This window comes from Perca fluviatilis, chromosome 5 (genome assembly GCF_010015445.1).
Source record: "Perca fluviatilis chromosome 5, GENO_Pfluv_1.0, whole genome shotgun sequence".
Lineage (NCBI taxonomy): Eukaryota > Metazoa > Chordata > Actinopteri > Perciformes > Percidae > Perca > Perca fluviatilis.
Genome location: NC_053116.1, coordinates 28234812 through 28259569, shown reverse-complemented (window position 1 = coordinate 28259569; position 24758 = coordinate 28234812). Strand labels below are relative to the sequence as shown.

Sequence of the window (24758 nt, the reverse complement as noted above, 5' to 3'; positions counted from 1 at the left end):
ATTTCACCATATTTCACATTGTTGATTCTATAAAAGGGAAAAGCTGATGGGAGGGGAGATGGATATTGAGAGAGAGTTATTGGGAGATATTGAGGGATGACAGAGGCAGAGAGAGGTTGATGGATTTTTCGAAATAATAAATGCACGCCAAGCCCTTCTCTGCGCCTGCCTGATGGATGGAGGGAAACCGATCAGGACAGTGAGGGAAACAGGAAGCGATGGTCAATGACACAGGGAAAAGATAGAGAGACAGATAACGACGGCGATGGCAGAGCGAGAAAAAGGGGGAAAGTGAAAGAGAGCGAGATGTTGTCATTCCTCAGTCATGGATGAGGAGGCACAGCAGTGTGAACTCTCCTCCTTCAAATCCAATCTGATCTGCAGTTCAACCAGCCGTGACACTCGTGAATACAGAGCAGGGCGGGATCAAACACATTCAGGAGACCTGATGAAAGAGTTAGGAAAGTCTGGAAGAGAGGAGAGTGTAAAATGTATACACTGTGGCTAGAGACGGACAGGAGAATGTAAGAAACACGATGAAACAAAACAAACTAATGTTGAAACTCTTGATATAGAAAAGATATGAGCTCTGCAAGGTTATGAAACCATAGACAGTGTTGAAACTTAGAATCAACATGGGAAAGCAAATATTCTTAAAAAAAAATGACAAAATGCAAAAAATATCATGTCAGCTGGACGGCTAGAAATAGACAGAGGATGAAAGCAGTCTCCTGACACCTCAACAGGCAACCATACTCAAAAAACAAAATTGATTGATTGAGACGTTTCTGTCTTATCGTCAGAGCAGAGCAAAGCACCATATGTTTTTACAGTGCACTGATATGGTTTCCGAATGGAAATGGTTTTTACAGCTAGTCAGGTTACACAGGTTAACTGACAGTACGTGAGTTTGCTCTCTGAGAGTGGGGGAGAGCACAGAAATCGCATTTGCTCTCGCTGTACAGACTCACCTGAAGCAAGCAGGCATGAAATCCCGAGAGAGAAGAGAAGTGTATGTGTCCAACTGATCCTCTTTACCGTTTCCAAGCAGGGACATGTTTTCTTTTCTTTTTTTCATTGTCTTGTGAATCACTCAGTGACGCTTGCTCTAGAAAGGTGCTATATAAATAAACTTTACTTCCTTCCTTCCTATGCATGATTTAGAGTTTTAAGATTACTTTTCTTTACCAGGTAAATAACCAAGTTTGGACCAAGATTTTGTATTAGATTTTTTATTTTTTTAAATGTGGTGCTAACATTCTACAACTATTTTCCTCTGAGGGCAGAAATTAGATCAGATTGCCAGAATCTGACCTAATGGCGAGGGGGCCAGTTTCTACATCACACACACGCACACTGGAACAAAGGGGTCTACACAATGCAACACACAATGGGTTACATAACCAGGGGTGTGTGTGTGTGTGTGTGTGTGTGTGTGTGTGTGTGTGTGTGTGTGTGTGTGTGTGTGTGTGTGTGTGTGTGTGTGTGTGTGTGTGTGTGTGTGTGATAAGGATGGATGGAAGCAGAGAGAAAGTAGTGTAGAGTGACAAGGTGACATACTGCTAAAATCCTGCTATTTACAGAGTAAAAACAACCCAATAATGTTCATATAACAATACAAACGGATGCTGGTAATGTTGCGAGCAGATTCTAACATCACATTTTTTCTTAGTCACACTTAATAACAGCTTTTAGTGAATTCTAAGGATGCAATTGTAGCATTAAGCAGCTCTCTCCGCTTGTCTGCTGCAGCTCAGAGCACAACGGAGCAGAGCAGATAAGACGAAAGCAACACCAGCGTTTCCCAAATCCCCCGAGTCTGCTCAGCTCATTACTACACACTCACGCTGTTTCCACACTCTGCAGTGTCTCGTACACTTTAACACACATTTTGTGAAAACACTATAACACCCTTCTAGCGCTGTACTAAGAAATAAACAGCTCATTTACCCTCGCGGTTTGAGCAGAAAGCCTCTTTGTCTGCTGCGATGTTGTCGATAAGCCTGAACTGAGGATGAGAAATGAAATTAATCTGACTTTTCCAGTTGTTCATTAAGTACTCCACCACATCACCTTAACCATTCTGCAAATGATGCTGCTGTCATTAGATATTTCATTTCAATTGAATAATTTGAAAGTCTATTAGCGAACTTTGTTTAAATTGTGTTATCCATCACAAGTCTGCAGTCATTTTTGTTACATTATCATTATGAGGTATGCAGCAAAGAACATATTGTAACACTGATAAAAAAAAAGATGAATGATCATGGATTACATAGTTCAAGCAAGTTACCAGAGTCTGCCAATTAATTTCCATACAAAACATACAGACACAAATTAAAAAAACAATGGGAGCTGGAAACAAAAGAAGAAAACCCCTCCATCAAAAATCATAAAAGCTGTATGCATTTCAAATTGATTCACAAAAGAAGTAAAGTAAACTCCTCTTCCAAGATTCTTTTGAGTCAGCTGATGGTAAAGACATCATTAGGTAACATATCTGAGAGCGAGAAAACGACAAACTCAGGTATCAGAGAGTTGTTTACTCGTACAAATGTTTATCTGTGAGGTGCTAAAATGTACAACAGTAGCACAAGTAGAGAAGAGTCATAAAGTCAACAGACTGACTCAGTATTATTAGCTACAAAGTTATATTAATTTAAAGGGGAACTATGCAATTTTTTTTTCGAGTTGAATGGTGGTCGTCTTGCTCCCCCCTAGCGCCTGTGAGCGGAAAAAACACCCTTGCAACTTTCGCCCGGCGAGCCGCTGGCCTCAGCACCAGGAAGTATCGCGTGATATCAGGTCTCGCGATGTAACGAATTGCTTCACGGCACTGCACACATACGCCCACTCAGGAACCGGCTAACAAGGTAGCGATGGAGTTTTTCACACTATCGTCATGGCTAAGCTGGCTAAAAAGAAGCAGAAAAGTAGGAAAGCATTGTCGGAGGAACAGAGAAAGAGGAAACGGCAGACTGACCGAGCGAGGAGTCAGACACAAGTAAAGACACGAGGAAACATAGGAGTTGCCAAATATCTATTCCGAAGCTGTAGGGGGAGCTCTATAGAGAAACCTGCGAGCAAAAGCGAAGAAATGGCCAAAACTGCATAGCGCCCCTTTATAGTTAGCTTATTTTAGCAAGAGGAGAATTGTGTTATTTCCTCTTTCAAACATATTACATTTGTTAGAATAATTATATTATCAAGAATAGACAGGACCACTGAAGTTATAATAAAGTTTGTTTACTTGCAAGTAGAATCAGTTTACAGTAGTCACAGCACTAGTACAGAAAGTGACTGACGCATAAACTTTCTACAGCAGCTTTTGTAATACAACGTAGAGTGTGACAAAACTCTATAGTGATAATAAAGAGTCGATGACGTCAGTTATCTCAGTCGAGGAGCACTTGTTCTTTCCTCACCACACACCGTGCTCCAGACAAGGACAAGACAGTAGCTATGTTTCCATCCACACGTTTTTATCCGAATTAAGTGATATCGAATGAAAAATGCCTTATGGAAACAGTAAAATTCGATAGAATTTCATAAATATCGACTCAAATGAAATACGTTCGGTCTCATCGGATTTTCTCTTGATCGATATACGGCTTATGCGATAAACGCTGACAGAAACGTTATTTGCCGAATAAATTAATGAATTGCGATTAAGTTTTAGGTCATTTTATGCTTGCAACCCGCCACAAAACGAAGAAGTATTTCCGCTCTGTTTGCACACATGACAGGTGTCAACAAAGACAGATGTAAGCGGACGAGCGAGGAGACGAGAGACTTTTTGAATTTAATTTACAAGCAAAATATAACGGCTATTTTAGATAGCAAAAATCTAACAAATGCCATAATTTGTCAGGAACTCGCAAAGGAAATGACCAACAAAGATTACGACAAGCCGTGGGACATCCTCCGGAGTAAATGGAAGGGGCTCAAACAGCGATACATCGCAGCGGTGCCGGAGGGAAAATAAAAGACAAGTTCCACCTTTTTGATGAGCTGGATCAGATCCTCGGCCAAAGGCCCATCGTAGCTTCCTTGGCTTCTAATATTAACAACAACAACTTTAGTCTAGCAAAACTTTGTTTGCAAAAGTTTGCTTGAATGTTGTGCGATTCAGTGCGAAAATGAATGTAAACACCTTAAAATTTCTCAAATCAATTCAATATACCAATTTAATCGCAAAACAGCATGTGACGTCATTACGCACAGGTTTTTATTCGCTTTAAAGCCGTTGGATGGAAACACACTTTCACCAGCTTTATTCGCATGAGTTTTCTTCAGATAATTCGATTGACAAGTGGATGGAAACTTAGCTTGTGGCTCCCAGATACCAGATGGCGACAGCAGCAACAGTGTTTTGTTTTGTTATAAGTTTTAATACCAATCAGAGAAAAAGTATGTATCATAATTTTTCTGAAAACATGATGTCACTTTGGTAATAGTTTGATGAATACAACAGTGGTACTCACCTAGGAAACTCAAATGAGTTTGACACGCATTGTCTCCCCCCTGTGAGGTGATTTTCACACTCTCACACAGAAAAAAAACATAAAGCATAAAAATGAGGGAGAAAAAAAAAACTAAGAAGTTACAGTATTTCTATTGTCATTTTATATAAGTGCTTAGAAGCATTTTTTGAGCTTCATATATTTTTGCTGCCGTGTTTGTTGGTAGCAGTTTTGATTCTGATGCTGCAAATGTCACTCTATAGTATCAGATTGATCAATACTTTGGATACCAACAAAATGACAAATACATCTCAAATATGAAATATAATAATAAATTAGTGTTTAAATTACGCTGAATTTTCAACCTACTTTGAGAATTTTATGAACCCGGAAAAAAAAAAAATCATGTAACCGTAAAATAAAGTCAATACATTCTCTAATTTTTTGATGTACAGAAAACAATGCGAACCACTGGCTGCATGGAAGACAGACGTAGGATATGTATTCCTCATGATGAAAGAGAAACAAATTGAAACAAGAGTTCTGTAGATACAATTTACGTCATCACGTCTACCAGCACTTCAAGAAAGTGAGTTTGTTGCGCTAGCTTAACTTCAACTGAGTGCACACACCTTTTTATCACCTCTCCTGAGATAGCTTTTCCTGTCAAAAACTGGGGTTAATCAATCTTCTGCAGGCTTAATGAAAATTCTATGCTGTCTGATATAAATGATCCGACCCAGCTGTGGATCAGCCGCCGTATTCCAGTAAATCACCTGAAGCTAAACCAATGCGCTTCAAGCTGACACACATTACACTCCTGCAGCTACTATCAAGCTGCATGAGTTCATTTCTGTTTTTCATTTGTAAGTAATTTAAATATGATTATTTAAAAGCTCAGCTCTGCTTGATGTTTGAAGTTTCACAAACATCTGAGGTTGACATGTCTTTAAATCCTCCCACCATGTCTGTTGTTGTATTTTTAGTTGTGCAAATGAATGCTGACATGATGTAACACAACAGTCATTCAACATCCGTTTGTGTGTACCTGAGTAGCCAAATCCAAGAGAGTAAATGGTGAATTAGCATTGCATTAGCATAGCATTAGCACAGCAACAAAGTGCCTGAGACTGAAAGTGGACCAATATGACACTAAATCTGCAGAGAAGCCAAAGCCACACACACACACACACACACACACACACACACACATACATACACACACACACACACACACACACACACGCACACAGACAGACACACACACATTCGTGCATCAGCAGCCCGCCTCTCTTTTTGTCATCCTGCTTTGACTTTGTTTCTCTCTTTCCACATGCTATCTCCATTTTTTCCTCTCTTTTCTCCTCCAATAAATAATCATGGCAACAAAAGGCTGTATTTGAGACTGACTAAACCAGTCTCTTACTCCTCTGCTTCTGTTTACTTTGGCTCTTCACACACAAACACACTCGGAAATATGCAAACAAAGGATCAAGGCAGGATAAAAAAAAGATGGTAGGAGGAGAAGAGGAGGAAAAAAGAAAGTAGGGGAAGGAGGGGCAGTTCTTTGTTACCAAAAACGCAGCTCTCTTCCAGTCACTTCCATTAGAGAAAAGCATGAGTGTGTGTGTCTGCCTTGTGTGTCTGTGTGTGTGTGTGTGTGTGTCTCCAGACACCTTGCTTATTAAGGCAGTGTGTTAGTAGGTGACCTTGCACAAATGAACCCCCCCTAAAGTACAACCTGAACGCTTTATATTGAACTGAATTATTCATGTGTGTATGTGTGTTGTGTTAATTTGCGTGTTTAGCTGTGCAAGTAAGAAATGTGTGTGTGTGTGTGTGTATGTATATATACACGTGTGTGTGGAAGCATTTGTGTGTGTTTTTATGTGTGTGCCTGGCGGTGTTGGAAGCTGAACAAGTGCAAGAATGGAGTGAGAGGAGGATGTGTGTGTGTGTGTGTGTGTGTGTGTGTGTGTGTGTCCTCAGGGTCCTGTTGCCCCTAAACATTCATTAAGAGCTAATTGTCTCATTTTACGTACAAACCAGCTAATTTCTTTTTGCAGGATTTTGCATTTTCATTATACATCAAATTATGTATCAATTATTTTCTTCAGTTAACTGATTTATTGTACACCCACCACCAGCCTCCAGAACCAAGGATGTCCCCTTATAATCATTTATTCTGTCTGAACAATGTCGGAGAAAGACTGCAAACGTAGATGGAACCTAGAAACGTTTGCCATTTATAATGATTAATCAATTATCCAAACTGTCACGGATGCATTTTGCGTCGACTTGATTAATTGATAGTAAAGCGCACCTCAGATTCACTGTGCGCTGAGAAACAAACAGGGTTTCAGGATACAGGATTTTTACTTCAGTTTCATTGGTGTAACTTGTAGTTGGGACATTTTCTTTTCCCAGTGCCTGAGCTTTTGATCAGAAAATACCTGATTCCAGCCAAAACTCAGACTGCTCTATGAAAGGGCTCTGATGTAGGAGGCAGAGCTTTAGGATACTTGACAAAGACAAAGATGTCAGTGTAATGAAGCAATTTAAAGACAGTGTGTATACATGAGGAGAGGAGAGGGGGATGGGGAAAAGGGAAAATAGGTAAATGGACTGAGAGACAAAGGAGGAGCTCAACGTCTGGAGAATTTAATATTTGATTGTCTGACCTAGTCTTACTCCGAGGAGCCACACTAGCAAGCAAAGGATGCAGCATCCATTTACATCCCCCCGCCTACCGACAAAACGCCTCAACAACCACAGACCATGATATGTTGCCGTGGCGACGGCTTTTGCAGGCTGTCGCCAAGGCACCCTGTTGGCAACACATTAATGGAAAGACTGAGAGAGGAAGAGGAGGAAGGAAAGGAGGATAAATACATGAGGGGGAGAGAGAGGATGGAGGGAAGAATGAATGATAACAGGGTCAGAAGTGGAGAGGGTGAGAGAAAGTGGGAAAGAAGGTGGAAAGAGAAGAGAGAATAGAAGAGAAGAGAATAGGAAGGAAGGAAGGAAGGTGGTTGGATGGAGTGAGAAAAAAAACCAAGAAAGTACAGGAATTTCAAAACCCTAAAAAAACGTCTCAAAACAAAGCTCAAATCATGACTGATGATAACAGCTTCCTCCTTAAGTCCTCTTCTTTATTTGCTCTCATTCACAAAGCTCGTTGTTACTGAGACCAGATATTGAAATCATTTGCATGCAACCTGTATGTAGAATCAGGTACATTTACATAAATATCATCAAAAGCAAACACCAATACATCTCTGTATATATATATATATATATATATATATATATATATATATATATTTTATTATTATTATTATTGTTTGGGTCTTTTTCCCCTTTATTTCAGAGTGACAGTGGATAGCTAGGAAAGGTGGGAGAGATGGGGGATGACACGCAGCAAAGGCCCGCAGGACGGTTTCAAACCCGGGCCGCTGCAAAGGCCTCAGCCTACATGGGACGCACGCTCTTACTGGGTGAGCTAGAGGTCGTCCCCATCTCTGTATATTTGAATATCATGTCCGTTTATAAAAACTGACTGTAAACGGTGGCTCTAAGATGATTAGAGAGACAATTGGAAAATGATGAAACCGTTGCAACAAAACACTCATTAAAATGTACAGATTTAATAATGATATGATGTTTGACATTTCTCGCTAAACTGTAGCTCTGCAACAGCAATAATGGCATAAGGGAAATAACACAACACGCTGAGAATATTATTGCAGGCTGTAAAATAGTTTTTCTCTCATTCATTTTTCTTTCCTTGCTTTCTTCTGTGCAGGAAATTGCAATTGCAAAGCAATGTGAGTCTATCATAAACATGATGTATTGTTTAATATGTCTGTGTATTTTGTAAACATGGAAAAAGCTTCTCTTCCATATTATCATATTTGTAAATATGAGCACAGGAAAAATACACTAGCAAAGCAAAGATGATTCATGGGTTTAGTCTCTTAGACATAGGATGGAAATGATTGCCTACAAAAACCTTAACTGACTAAACAAAAGTTACACACCATTCTAAGGTCTTCCTAAAGTGACTATGTTTATAATAAGGATAACTTAAATGCTAGCGTTGCTATGTTGTTACAAGGGTTATAGTAAGTGATTGCCAAGGTTATTATAGTTTTTCATTTTTCATTAGTTTTTATTTTTATTTCCTTTTCACTTTTTGTTTTCAAATTCAGTTTAGTTTTAATTAGTTTTTAAAGCAGGTTTGCTAGTTTAGTTTAGTTTTTATTTTTTGAAAATGCTTAGTTTTAGTTTAGTTTTTATTAGTTTTAGTCTTTGTTTGTAATATGGGTTATTTGTCAGGGGCAAGATTCAAAAAGGTCAGAAAAAAGTATTATGTAATAATAACAACAAAAAATCATACAATTTTAGAAATATGTATTCACAATGTATTCAACAATAACACCAGTACAGGCTTTGCGTTCTCCTTGCCCTGTCACTGCTTGTTAAGGTAAGCTAGGTTAGCCTCCTTGTGCGCGGTAGTTGCTTGGGGTATTAAGAAGGGTTGGTGGAGTGTTACTCTGTGGTTGCTAGGGTATTAGTGAGTGATTAGTGTATTGGTGGTTGTTAGGCTGCTGCTGGGGTGTTGCTTGGTGGATGGTTGTTAGGGGAGTTCTGGTTAGTTGCTTGGGGTAATTAGGGTGGGTTGGTGTGGTGTTACTAAGTGGTTGTTAATGTGTTCTGTGTCACTGCTAGAGTGTGGTTTCCAGGACATTGCTAGGTGGTGAGACTATAGTGAGAAATAGATGGTTGCCATGGTTATTCTGGGTTACTGTTGTGGAGTACTACTAAAGGAAAGGAGCATCACGCTTACATGCATGAGAGGAAAGATGAGTAATGGGTCCATGAGTCTGATAATGTTTAAAAATGTAAAGAGATAAAAGGGGGGAATTATTATGTGTGTTGACAACATGGAGCAAAGTGATAGCGAAAGGTCTGTCATTTGAATCACCCTAGCTATCTAGTGTTCAGTTAGGCCAATGGCACTTTGAGAGGCCTCAACAGATAAGGGTGACATCCCAGAATCCCTCTCACCCCTCACTATTTTCACCATCCACATCACCCACTAAATCTTAACTTCACCTTATAGTGAGTCCACAACATCACACCCAGTGATTTCCAACCCCACCATCGATCTCAACAAAAGGCTAATAGCACCGACGACCCTTCTGGCTTCCAACAGCTGAAAACTGTTAAAAATATCTGCAGCTCGCAAAGGATTAAAGCTCGCAAAGGATTAAAGCAGTGACTCTGGTGTCAGCCTTATATCCAGATTATTCTTTCACCCACGCTTTAATAAAATGGACACTGTGGAAAACTGGTAACTTTCAATATTTATGCTTTATATTATGACTGATAACCATCAACATGGCACAGTGAACAATTGTGAACATAAGTTGTATTTCCCTTGTATTTTATTTATTTATATATTTAACCTTGATTTATTCAGGGAAGGTTCACTGAGAGGCAACCTCTCTTTTGCAGGAACGCCCTGATCACATCCACACAGTTACACATTCATACCTGGAAGCTGCCCAGTACAACCACAGTCTGATCTGCTGGCCACTGAGCAGCTCCACTGGAGAGGTTGGGGTTAAGGGCCTTGCTCAAGTGCACCAGTGATGGTAATGAGGGAGAGACAACTGCTGCTCTTTCACTTTCCCCACCCAGATTTTATCCTGTCGGTCTGCCATTATTGTATCATATCTCATACAGTATATATATATATATAAAATATTGCCTATGTAGATCTTTAATTAAGGTGAACCTAAATTAGTAGTATACCTATGTAGCAATGTGTTCTGAGTTCCTGTAACGGCTGTGAATGTTATAATTTGTAATTAAAGGTCCCATGGCATGAAAATTTCACTTTTTTAACATTAATATGAGTTCCCCCAGCCTGCCTATGGTCCCCCAGAGGCTAGAAATGGCGATAGGTGTAAACCGAGCCCTGGGTATCCTGCTCTGCCTTTGAGAAAATGAAAGCTCAGATGGGCCGATCTGGAATCTTCCTCCTTATGAGGTCATAAGGAGGAAGATTACCTCCCATTTCTCTGCTTTGCCCGCCCAGAGAATTTAGCCCACCCATGAGAGAGAGACATCATGGCTTTCAAACAAGCAAAGTGGCAGTTGGTCAAGGCCACACCCCCACCCTTCACCTCACTTTCCCCTCTCCTCCTCAATAGCTACAGACACAGAAATGGCACATACTAAGGAAAGCTCATTGTGGGACTGGCTCTAGTGGCTGTAATTCTGCACCAAGGCTGAATTTCGAGAAAGAAACTTCAGATACAGTATTAGGGGACCACTAAGGTCTATATAAAAGCATCCAAAGAGCACCATGTCATGGGACCTTTAAATGAAATAGTAATTAAAAGATCTACCTAATTCACCTGTCTTCAAGGCAAACAGATTCAGATTATTACTGTGTTTAAAGTTGCTGTAACTATTATTTTGTTTTGCTCCTCACCATAATGTTTACTTGTCGTCTTGCCTGGTTAAACAAGGGTTAAACCTCATCTTCCACTCCCTCTTTTCTCACTTGCAGGCACCTGAGCTGCCAACAACAGTTACCACAGCGTCACAGAGAGAAACCATATGTGAACGAGAACACAGACACACGCACAACACAAGCTTCTTCACCAACACAGAGAGTCTCCATCTGGTGTGTGTGACAGAGGGTGCCCCAGCAAACCACAACACAGCACCCTGTTATATCCTATAAATAGGGAGCATCATGCAGTAACACCTCCCTGCTCTCTCTATGTCACTGTACAGTTTATAATTTAGACATGAAGTGGCTTTTAATGAGGTATAGGGGTCAGAATAACAAACAAATAAACCTTCCAAGGCTCTTAAACATTTCTTCTCTAGCATCAATAGGATTATTATATTAAAGTAAGAATTGTTTTTGTATTTGCATATACAGGGTAGAGATGATAAGACATGACACAAAAGGATATCTATTACTGTTAAAGCAAAGTTGGTCTGCCAAAGCCTGCAATGGAAAAAAAGTTCTCTTTCTTTCTCACTTATTATGTATGCAAATTAAACATCTTAACCTCTCCACTCAAAAGCTCTTATACAGTATACGCATGTACACTTCAGACAGATACACACACATGCTCACACACACGTCCATATGACCCCCACCAACCATATGGCGTTTTGATAAACGTGGTTCACATCTTTAATTAGTCCTGATGCCTTGTCATATGTAGTTTCACACCTGACACGCACGCACGCGCGCGCACACACTCACACACACACTCTCACACACACACACACACACACACACACACACACACACACACACACACACACACACACACACACACACACAGTATAGTATACTATATGTGTGTAAGAGGGAGAGTCAACTGAGTGTGTATGACAGGTTGACTGGGTTGTCCAGTAATTTGCAACGTGACCTGCATCAATTATGTCCAAATGTGTGTGTGTGTGTGTGTGTGTGTGTGTGTGTGTGTGTGTGTGTGTGTGTGTGTGTGTGTGTGTGTGTGTGTGTGTGTGTGTGTGTACGTGTGTTAAAATATGGAAATACTGAAAGTATGTGCACTATATCTGTGAGAACATAGCATTTATTCATAATATTAAAAATAAAAAATATTAATAATTCAATGAGGGCTCCTTAACGTACTTTATTTCCACTGCCATAGTAGAATTTAGTTGAAGGAAATCATTGTGTGTTTTATAAAAGCAGGCTAAGTTCTATTAAGCTCTTTGTGCTTTGAATAATAAGAGCCTGTTTGAGCTCACTGACAGCAGAACAAAGCACGGCTCTGATTTGCTCACTGGCGCTTACTCCTTAGGTATTGAAATTGGGTATTGAATGAGGCATTTTTCGATACTCGATACTTTAGAGGCAATTCAGTCGGTGCCTTAAAAGTATTGAATTTGGTAAATGTCCGTACAATAAATATAAAGTTAGAGCCAGCAGGTGATTATCTTTGCATAAAGACTGAAAACAGGGGAAAAAAGCTAACCTGGCTTTATCCAAAGGAAAGAAAACTGTCTACAACCTATAAAGCTCACTATTAATATGTTATATCTCCAGGAAGTCACTGGCCCCATCTAACTCTTGGCAAGAAAGCAGGAGCAATATTGACATTAAATACAAAAAAATTAAAAGTTATTTTTTAAATATAAAATGGATTTTATCCCTCTGCACTTTCCATTCTAACCCACAACATTGAAATTGTTGGTAAATGCGATGCATTGCTTTACAGCACAGAATAGGATGAGGTCTCAGTTCTTCCAACTCAGTTAAAGGCACAGGATTAAATGAGAAACAAAAAAGTTTTTCGGCTTTTGTCTTTAGAAAAATCCTTAAATGGAAACTTCACCTAAACAGGTTTTGATGTATTTTGTGTTATATTCAAGAGTCTTATTTTTCTGATGGAAATAATGCAGTGGCCAAGTTGTCGATGTTATTAAAGTTGATCGTCTCCCTTTAAACTTTAACATTAAGCAGGTTTGACTGATTTCATGCTTTTTGTGGGGTGTCAAAGTTGATTAACACATTGCCTTTAATAATCATGTTGTAAAGCTTCAGTATCTTTGGTATACATCTTTTTTAAGGATGGTAGAGGCAGTGAGAGGTTAATTGAGAAAAGCAACATGTTTTTCCTCCTTATAGAGCAAAAGAGGGGGGAAGAACAGGCATCAACCTTGTTACTGTAGCATTTATGGCAAATGATGGCCTTTATTTTGAGAAATATTGCTACAAACAACCCCAGTGGTGTGAGACAGAGGTGACCAATCACCTTCTGTTATATCAATTACAGCAGTAAAAGGTTTTTGGGGGATTTATTGATGTTAAAAACTGCTGTCACATGTCAAGGTCTAAACGTTTACAGTAACACCTTTCTGCACTATGTTTTTAAAGTGACAAATGTATGTACCTTATGTGTGACAACACATATTATTGTCACCCTTAAAATTTAGTTTTGCGCCAGTGTGACAAGCATTTACCCATCATGCATTTAAACAGACTCATATGCTGTCATACCAGCTGAGACATATCTTCCCCAAAGTGTGTTTGCCGACAGACGTTAAACAAACCATTCCTCTCTCGGCCTGTCTGTTTATTCCCTCTTTTTGTAATCCTTCGTCCCTTCCTTCCATCAGAGTCCAGTAATCCTGGCAATCAGCCCGTGTGACAGGAAATCACACAGGATATGACACGCTGATTAAAACCTTAACCTCGCTCTCTGAGGAAAAAGAGATGTGACCTCGTCTTGTCAAGTCAGCTTATGGGAAAAACTTCTTGGTCTCTATGCTCCGCACATGTGCAGGACTTTGTAATGTGAATGCGGTGCATGTATCACATTGAGCAAATTCATTTTACAGTCAAATCGGTTTTCTTCTTCCCTTAATCTGGCCATAAGATGTATTTAAAATTGAATGTCGTTTCTACCTACATACATTTACTGAGCCACACTTTTTTTTTTCTTGCTTTAACAATTTTCTTTTTTCTTTTTTCACTTTCTTTCTTTCTTTCTTTCTTTCTTGTTCTTTCACTTTTCTTTCTCTCTCCCATACTTCAGACAGAGTAGCTCAGGGGTAATGCACAGCATCACAGAGAGAAAGCCTTAACTATCCCTGTTTGAACTAGTGATGATGTTTGACGTGGCGTTGATAATTACATTACGAACAGGAGTGGAAAATAAGGAAAACAAGTGTTCTCCACATGGTATAGTTTGATCTGATTTGACCCAGTTACAAGCTCCTGTGGCCTGATAATTGTGGCTAATGTGACTCACACACATGCTAATGCAGGCACAGAACCACACACAAATGAACACAGGTATGAATGTGATCATTTATTAGCCTTGACTTAGGGGATGAGCTTAATGTGCTTTTAACAGGCCGGCTTATCGACCTGCTGCCTGCCTGATGTTATTACGAGGGAGTGGGAGACGCTGAGAACAGGCAACACCCACGATCACAAACAAGTCTAATGAACAAGATCATCATGACATGCTGTTGTGTTTTTTATTGTGGGTGTTACTGTCTGCACAGCACACTTTCCACACGGGACAATACATTTTAGAGCTGCATAAATTTACAAGCAGAGGAGGAGAGAGGAGACATGAAAGTAAGGGTCTGAGATGAAAGATGGGTCTAAATACTGATTTTAAAACATCTGCTTGTTTGTAACATTAACACATTTAAATCCCCACATGAGTATTTCTCTTTAACATTAAATGTGTCTAAATATGTTAAGTATTGGAAAAAAAAACATAGGGTTTCACTGCCTTTTAGATAAAAAAAAAAACAATTCAATCTTGCACCAGTGATAGTTTTAAAACCTGAACCCTCCACTCACTAGTTATATTTATAGGGCAGTGTGTCTCTCTCTGTCTCTGTTGCAATAAATTACTCTGGTGAAGCCTTCAGCAGAGATTCTGGCCCTGGAAAGGAAAACACACACATGTGCATGCACACACGCACACACACACACACACACACACACACACACACACACACACACACACACACACACACACACACACACACACACACACACACACACACACAGACAAACACACACACACACACACACACACACACACACACACACACACACACACACACACACACACACTATAGACCACTTCTTTTTGCTCCACTGCTCCAATCAGATCAGTTCTGGGACCAACTTGGAGGTAGCTATTCATTTTTTACCTCAGTGTGACAGAATAACACGAAGCTTTACTGAACCCTCTGAGGGAGGGAATCACCAGAGTGCTCCGAGTACCCAAAGATAACTGAGGGGGACATTACCACCAAAAGCTCCTAAATCCTGACTCCAGCTGGCTTGTCCACACCTAAAAGCCAATTTTACAGACAGTCAACTATCATTCTGACATCCAATTCTGTTCAATAAACCTCAAATGGCTTGTTAAATTATCAACATATTTGAAAAGTGAAATCTGAGATTCACCAGAAACTGTCATCGATAGTTTCTTTCCTGCTCCTATGATACTTGACCCACATCATACCATATTTTTTCTTTAACGCAGCCCAAAGCACCTCTTCAGTCTGCCAGCAGGAGATAGCAGAATGACAGAACATGTAATGGACTTCATTACCCAGCGGTCCAGGGAGGTGGTATCAGATCAGACTTATTTTTATTCTTTTAAGAGGCAAGCAGGGGTTGAGACTGTGAGATAAAGATATATTTTAGTAGTATTTTCTGCAGTTTTTTTTTTGGTGAATCAAGCTTTCACTGAATTTGATTACACACAACTGTATTTCATCCTTAAGAACAGGTCAAACTAGAAAGTGGCACAGTCAAATTCATCCTGAGTTTTAGTGAAAATATTTGGATTTAGGGTCTTCATGACATAGTGACTATTCGTAGGGCTAGGGTTAAGTAATGGGTTAGGGTTGGTGAACTACCGTAGCTACTGAGCTAACCACTAATACACTAGCAAACCAGGAACATGCTAGTGCTAGTCCATCAGAATAACTCCGAGCTTTTTTGCTAGCTTTAGCTTTCTATATACTCTCTAATGTCATTTTATTCTCAGCACTGTCTGTGCATTCCTTACACAATAAAAACTTTTATTAAAGAGGGGAAAAAACTCTCCAAGGGAAGGCGCTTTTCATTAACTTGATCTTTAACAGGACACATTTTATTCAAAAAATCTATTTCTTAACTGCCTGAAAACCATTTCTCTTTTGTTGTTTAGTTTATAATCCGATAAAAATGGAAGGTGTAACACAGCTAACATGCTACAACAGCTTCCAAGGTGAGCACTGTCAAGACGGCTTGACAATCGTCAAATTCAAGGGTCAAAGTTCACCAAAGTTTAATTGATTTATTCGCCAAAACTTTGCCGTTTTAAATGCTGGTGTGATCAGATCTTTATGTTTTTATTCAGGAGTTCACCATGCTGTAGTTACGCTGACTAGGTCTATATCACTCAAATCATTCTGTTTGCATTTAATTTGACCTTAGCCGAAACTTAGAAAATGGTGACACACATTTGTCTCTGCTATGTCATGCAGCTTAAAATCCCCATAGAAACAGTAGCTAACTCTATGAGGAACCTACAACAATGGGTTATTAATAGTGGAGTTTTTTTATTTTTTTTATTATGATCACATATGGTTTAAGTCCGGGCTTGCACTGCTGCCGTGGGCGATGCTTGCGCTAATTTTGAGAAATCCTTTTCAAGGGAACATCCAGAGCCAATGTTGGCAGTAGGACGTCACGACATTCATAATCAGTCTGAGATCATTAATACGAGGGTGATTTATCAATTTTCCAACAGGGTTAAGTCCACATTTCCATAGCAGCATGTAAACACAGCTGCCTCCTCAAACTGTACTCTTTACAACAACAGCCCGACAGTCACAGTGCTTCAGTGCAGCAGAACATGTACAGGTTAATGATCTGTAACGGTGTGGATACTGACCACTTAACCAGTGATGGTCTGGCCTTGCAACCCAGTCTCACGGCAGTTCGTGAAATGTTCACGTAATTTAATCTATTGATTTGTGTACATGGACACGTTTATCTCATTTTTTTTGTGATGGTCAGCACATTTTTTTAAACTAATGTATTTCAATGGGAAGCATCTTACGATAATAACATTAAAAGAAATACATACAAACCATAATAAGATCTCGTGAATAAATGTTGATTAAAACAGCAGTTACAGGACTAAAAATACCAATAATTGCAAAGCTGTATACAGCGAAAGATGCTTCCCATTGAAATATATTAGTTTAAAAAAGTGCTGGTGCTGACCATCACGAAAAAAACGAGATAAACTTGTTAGTGTACACAAATCAATAGATTAAATTACGTGAACATTTCACGAACTGCCGTGAGACCAGGTTGGGCCTTGTGCACCACTGTAATGTTGTAATTCCCGCCATTACCTGTTCTAGCAGCTAACCCTGACATGAAATCAGCTGAATGCAGGTTTCCATGAAGGGGAGAAGTGCCATAATTAAAGAGGACAAACCTTCAGCAACTGACCTTGACAACAGGACACATTCAGAGGATTCTTTTTACATTTGAAGCTACAGCCGGCAAGCTCACATCCTGGCAGACAACGCTGCTTTGAAAGGGAACTGTTTGAAAAAAATTTTAGACAGTGAAGTGCAGCCAAATAAATTCATGTTTGCCAATGCCAACCCCAGCCACTGTATGATGCTTTACATTTAAGAAAGGAAAATTGTAAAGTCTGCCCAGGTTTCCCGCACCATCAACTAAAAACTGAGTCCATTTTAGTTAGATTTTTCTTTTTCTTTGTTTAATTATAGGTTTGATAATAGCCAATGTGTGCACACTAGTGTACATGTACTTTGTCCTTGTGCAAGTAACCAAAGCACCTCCCGTTTACGTGTAGTTAAATACTCTGAATTGGATAACGTGTCCTTAAATTATAAAATATTACATACTCTTTACATGTTAAAGGAACACGGCGACTTATTGGGACTTAAGCTCTCTGTTTGACGCACCCACCGCTAGCTAAGCCTAGCACAGATCCTGGAGGTAACCGGTTCCAACTAGCCTACTGCTCTGAATAAGTGACAAAATAACGCCAACATGTTCCTGTTTACATGTTGTGATTTGTATAGTCACAGGGTGTACAAATAACAAGGTCACTATGCTTTTACTATCTAGTAATTCTTTGACTCTATTACTCCAACTCTGAGCGAACTCCAGGTGAACTCTCTGCTACTCACCACAGGGCTTCAGGCGCTGCTAGCAAATCTCTCCGCCCAAGTAGCGGAAGTAGCAGTGCTTCGCCTTTCTGAGAATATAGTTCCCAGTTTGTATAGAAGATGGCTGTGTCTCATATGACCTTGTTATTTGTACACGCTGTGACTATACAAATGACAACATGTAAATAGGATCATATTGGCATTATTTTGTCACTTATTCGGAGCAGTAGGCTAGTTGGAACCGGTTACCTCCAGGATCTGTGCTAGGCTTAGCTAGCGGTGGGGGAGTCATACAGAGATACAACACGCACGGAGATGAGAAGGGTATGTATCGACTTGTCTAACTCTGGGGGTTACTGTGAATAAGCTAAAGTCCCAATAAGTCGGCGTGTTGCTTTAATGGATTCTTTTATTAGCCAAAACCTACAGGGGTATTGTGGTCTCCTGATGAAATTGTGCTCTCTACAATGGTCCACTGATGTCCTCTACCATCATACAAAAGGACGGAGATAAATCTCTCTTGCTGTAGGATTAGAGTCATCCACTCCACTGAGCATGCTCACGCCCCCCACACCTTACACGCCTCTTTTATTTCTTCTATCCCGTCTTATATGTTTCCATCACCACATTTTTGCCTTTTTATTTTCTTCTCCACCCTCCATGTTCCCCTATTTGTCTTTCTATACTACCTTCATCTCACCTCTCTCTGTACCAGTGTTCTTCAAACTCGCTCTGTCTCCACGTTTTACCCTAGCATTCACTCTCTCTCTCTTTCTTGTAAACCACAGATTTTTCTGAGAAGTCTCACTTTCTCTTTTCATGTTTTATTTTCTCTCTACGTCTTCATTCTGCCTTGCTGTTTCTCATTAGGTTCAATCTAGTACAAATATTGGCATGAGAAGAAAAAAAATCAATGAAGTGAAAAGCATTAGCATTCTTAAACTAATTTATTATAGATCTTATCAAACTGTGATAGGACAATAAGACAAGTCTCAAAATGAACATGGTAATCATTTGTGTATGTTTAAGACACAAACTGTAATCGGACCAAACCCTACTCAAAGTCACAGTCAGTGTTTAAACTGACCTGCTGCGTTTAATGAGCCCGAATGCAATTAAATTACAGCGTATGAGTGTCACATGACAGAGCATAAAAAGAACACCTCAACTTTCCCACCTTTGCAAAAACCCACAGAAATCTTGATCCAGCTGACAATGATTTCAGAGCATTTCAAAACCTGTCTAATACCACCCTCATGTATGTTTTGCTGGATTATTATGTATAACACTAAATAAAAACACAACCACATAAAGCCTGAGGGAATTAAGAACAATTGGAACCAGACCAAACTGGTTAAATTGGGATTAATTTATTTCAAAGTTTGGTGCACAATATCCACATAAAAAATGCACAACATGGACAATACGGGTCATGCCATTAAGGTCTGTGCGTAGAAAAGGTTTTGTTCAGAAATTGTGGATTGGACTTTTTCCAAATGATTCTTGTTCGTTGGAACGCATGACCAAATCAAGGCAATACCGCAATCAAACCCGAAGTCTGCCCCTGTGCCACCTGTGTGCTGTGCATTGGGATTATAAAACGTAGTTCGTAGCAACTGATATCTCTCGCTTTAATATATTATTCGATCCTAGCCCTCTGCAAAGTCCCTGCAGTAAAAAACTTATCTCTCCTCTTTTCCTCTCAACACAGGGACCCTTGAAGGCACTTTTCTCTTCAGGCAGTTGCACAATGACTCCCTCCACCACCAGCGGGGCCATCACACTCTGTATCTATCTATTCTAACCTCTGAGTCAGTGTGCGATTACATTAGAGCTTCTCTTCTCTGCTCAGTCGAGCTCCAGATACCCACAGCTCCATTCTGCCCCATTAACCAGCCAGTGATTGTTTCTCTACCGGATGACTGGTTAAGGCTCATTACTGTGCTACAAGTGAATTATCACATCCTCCAACAGCGATAGCCACACAGCTAATTGTGTTATGAAGTAATAATAATAGTCCTTCTGGTATTATGAAAACTAAAGTAATTACGATGATTATACTACTGGTAATGTTAAAATGCACACGTTTATCAAACTGTTTTAGCCATATAGTGACTTATAATTTCACATACAAGATTCAGTTGCTTCCCTTAAACAGAATTTTGCCAGGAATAGATGATTAAGTGGCAGAAAATAATGTTAATTGAATATTTTCTGTGTCAAGGACTGCATGCATACTAGCTTTTTCCAATGTTTTCAACCACATCATATGGTCTTCATCAGTGGAAGAAGTTGGCTCAGTTGCCATGCACTTCCAATAAAGCTGTAACATTTTAATCAGGTCAGTTAAATGTCTTTGCATATTTAGGAGCAAAATCCAGAAAGTTTCAGGCTAAAATCCAGCAAAAGTGAGATAAGATGTTGCAGAATTTATTTTACTTTTAATCCCTCTATTATCATTTCTCAAAAGAGGTTAAGAACCTTTATATCAGATCATATTTCTGTCCAAACTGTCACCGTTTCAGATGGTAATAAATGTCTCTTTATTTAATACGTGTTGATCTAAGTGCTGCTAAGATTTAAAACTCACTTTTCAAACGACCTGACGAGTGCTGCCTCACGCAGGCAGAGAGAACAACAGCCAAAAAACTTTTGTGTCAGCTTCTCCTCCTGATCCAAACAGAAAGGACTGTCGCAGCCATTCAGCATGTTTTATGTAACCTGGAGGAGGGCAGAGGGATAATGTGCTTTTGTTCCTGTCCATCCATCTCGGTTATATAATTCACCATGACCGTTCTGGACAGTATCTAAACATTTATGTTGGATTTACACATGGTTTCTAAGACACATTATCATCTATTTATGACCAAATATGTCCTAGTTAAAAATAAAATCATTGCCATGTTTTTTTTCCTGATATCAAAATGTATCTAAAAGGCATTGTGACTCAGGTGAGCAGCAGAAATGTCAAAGTAGTACAGATGTTTCCATGACACAGCAACCTGTTTAAATATAAAGCCTATGTTTTCTAAATCAGACTTTGAGGTCGACTAGATTATTCTACACTGGTTAGGACATTTATGTGGGTTGACTGAGAACCAGGTTGCATGTGTAATTAAAGTGTCCAGGCATTGTAGCAATAGTAGTAAAAGGAAGAAGACACAAAAAGAGAGAGAACAAGTTGAAATGTTGCTGCTTCCCTTGTTTGTTCGAGGATTTCGACAGATTTTTATATTTAACAACAAGTCAGATGAAACCTTCTGGACAACACAGACAAATACTGATTTTACTACGTGTACAACATTAAAAACCTGTGAACATACTGTAAATACTGAAATGAATTTTCTGTCTAAGAAGCTCTGTAGCTGCTACCTGCACTGATTTATGAAACTGTGGTGTGAATATTTTTCTGACACCAGGTTGAAAGAATCTGCAGAACTGTTTTGTAGAAATGATGTATGATTGTGAAGATTTTGTCTCAGTTTGGGCTGAAGTTAAGCCTCGCTTCCTACTACTGAGAGGAACGTACTGGTCCTGATGTCTCAGAAAAAGACACGTGATGAGGAGATGGGAGCAAGGTGATGGGGAGGAAAAGAAGAAAGGTGGCAAAATGAATGGAAGGATGAAATAAATCGAGAGTGAAGGGGGAAACAGTGACAGTGAGAAAGAGGAGAGTAAGAGAGGAGGAACATGTCAAAACACAACACAGCAGCACTGATCCACACTAATGAGTACAATCCAATGGAGGAGCGTGACTATGAATTATGCAACACAGGCTTACAACTATGAAACCAGGACAGTGAAATACTATGAACCAGGGGCGTTTCTAGGACTTGATGAGGTTCGGGGCTTAGCCCTGCCCCATGAAAATAACCTGAATTCAATGAAAGCAGAGCAGATCACAAAATCGGTGACTGGCTTGCCCAGTTTGCTAACAGCCGTGTATGTTCATTTCAGCAGCCCAGTTTGTAGATGTTAGATGGCACAAGCATTTGGCCTAATTACAGCTGGCCAGGCAACCTAAAGGCAAAGGTTTTGTTTCTATGTGTGGGAACAAATATAATGTGTGTGTGTGTGTGTGTGTGTGGGGGTGTGGTGTCTAGGAGTCCTCCCCCAGAACTCTATTTATGTAAAGGAAAATCCACGTGACAATTCAAAATATGAAACTATAATGGAACATAATGCAGAAAGGCTCTCAGGCATTCTGTAGGCCGATTGCATTTATTACTATTTATTTTTTATTTTATTACTATTTTTTTAAACTATTTATTATGAATTATGAACTTTTTTCATCTTTTGTTGGAGAAGTAACTGTGCATGTGGCACTTATTCACCTCATGGACACATTAAACCCCTGGACTTTAACAGCTCATGTTTTGGCAAGATGTCTGCTCATTTTCAAAATGTTCTGCACATTCAAAATACATTAGTACATCAGAAGTTAGGTTTCAATAGATATGGGCCAATATTCACATACTGTATAAGTGCTCATATTAGTCATGTGAGAATTGGCCTGTAGAAACATAAAGGCCTTTTATCTTGTAACAGAAAATTCTTTGACAAAGCAGCTATTTCATTACACTCGATGTGTGTTGATGATAAGGGAGGAGTCCAGCAGTGAATCCCTTCAGGCAACTTTTCAGCACACGTTCTTTATTAAAGAAAGACTAAAAATGATGTTTCCAAAAATATAAAAAGAGATTCAAGTCTAAAATAGCTCTATAAAGTCTTAAAGTGGACTTAAAATACTATTACACTTTTCCATTAGATGCATAACAGTAAAGCTGCAGAAATACTACAATCTAAAATGTTGACAAACATGTACTTTTATTTGAAGAGCAAATCAGGCAATGTGCTTCTGGTGCTAATACTTTCCTCCTAGAAATTTGTATATTCAAAATGTATTATTTAATCAGAGCCACAAACAGCTTCAATGGTCAACTATGCTACAAAGAGACCAAAAAACAACAGCAACAAATAAACTAGTACTTCATGTACCTATTTCACATTCTTCCTGTAGTAGCCTTCTTCAGCATTTCATATGGTTGAAAGCTCCTTAGAAAGCTAGTAGGTGAACCGTGGGTTTTGAATATTTTTCACAGTTTTATGTCTCCGTGGTAAAAAATTGCTTGTTACATTTCATGTCTTTGAACTATTTAAAGGAGAAATCCGGCGCAAAATTAACCTAGAGGTTCATAACACATGATTACCGAGTCGACCGTTCTCTGGGATATGTTTTCCTGCTAATAGAATGTGACCAGTTTTAGCCCAAACCGCTAGTTAGCTTATAACGCTAGTCGTCGGGGCGGGGTGGGTAAAGTAAAAAGAAATCGCTATTTCTATACGACTAACAAGGCTCAAAATAGCGCCACACTTCCACGGTAGCATAATGAGGGTCCTTACATGTAAACCGAAGCATTGAGAACTTTGTAAGTGTACAGACAGTTTATTAAAAAGATAGTTTATAAAGACAGTACTGTTCATGTATACGAGCGGGCGCCATCTTGGGAAAGCAGTCATGACCAGTCGAACGACGAACGCCGTGCTTGAGCTGTGTTACTGGTTACTGGTTGCATGGCGTTTGTCGTTCGACTGGTCGTGACTGCATTCCAAGATGGCGCCTGCATGTATACGTGAACAGCTAACGCTAACAGAGGCTGTAAACCGTAACCTTAAACAAGTCATCAATAGACTTAAAAAGTCAAATCTTTCAATTGTGTCCGCTCATTCATTTTGTATGTGATTTGGAGCATAATCTTTCTCCTACATTAAACAACCAGTACAGAACAGAGCTTGACTTTCTCTTTCCCTGCCAGGCTTACAGCTGCTGTCGGGCATCACAGTAGCAGGGAAACCATAGCAACACGCGACACCGGCAATGTAACCATAGTAACCACAGTGCAGCCAGACAAGCATCAGCAGGAGGTGCCAGCTACTCATTTTTCCACGTCTCCACTTCCACATCACAACACGAGCCGGCAGCGCTGTGATGATGTCACACAGCCTCACTTTGGGAACAGGAAGAGGGCGACGGAAAGAAGGAAGAACAGAAGGAACAGAAAAGAGGAACATACACACAATGTGAGCCTGCCTACATGTGTGTTTTACAAATGACCTGCTGCCTCACTGTAGTTTCATGCAGCCGAGTGCTGCCATTGCAGAGCCACGTCGATACACAGCAGAGCTCACATTTATGATCCATTAACAATAAACCTCTGCATCCATCATCAGCCTAGAAACCTGTCATCCACTGGCAATAAACACTAACAGGGCCAGTCAGGTCTTCTCATGGGAAAAGTGCACCTTTTTTTTGGGGGGGGGGCATTTATTTTGACAGGACAGATGAAGACAAGAAAGGGGAGAGAGAGGGGGGGAATGACATGCAGCAAAGGGCCGCAGGTCGGAGTCGAACCCGGGTCTGCTGCGTTGAGGAGTAAACCTCTATATATGGGCGCCTGCTCTACCAACTGAGTTATCCGGGCGCCCGTTTTTGTTACATTTTAATGTACTGTACAAGATTCTGTGATGTTCTGCACTGGATTTCCTGGAGAT

General features: G+C 39.7%; 1 protein-coding gene across 1 annotated transcript in view; it reads right to left on the bottom strand.

The window, feature by feature from the left end:
- soga1 (suppressor of glucose, autophagy associated 1) overlaps positions 1-24758 on the bottom strand; it is a 104706-nt gene that overhangs the window by 44709 nt on the left and 35239 nt on the right. The window contains exon 5 of the mRNA XM_039800448.1: positions 972-1032. Within this exon, the coding sequence (XP_039656382.1) occupies positions 972-1032 (61 nt within the window). The remainder of the gene's footprint in view (positions 1-971; positions 1033-24758) is intronic.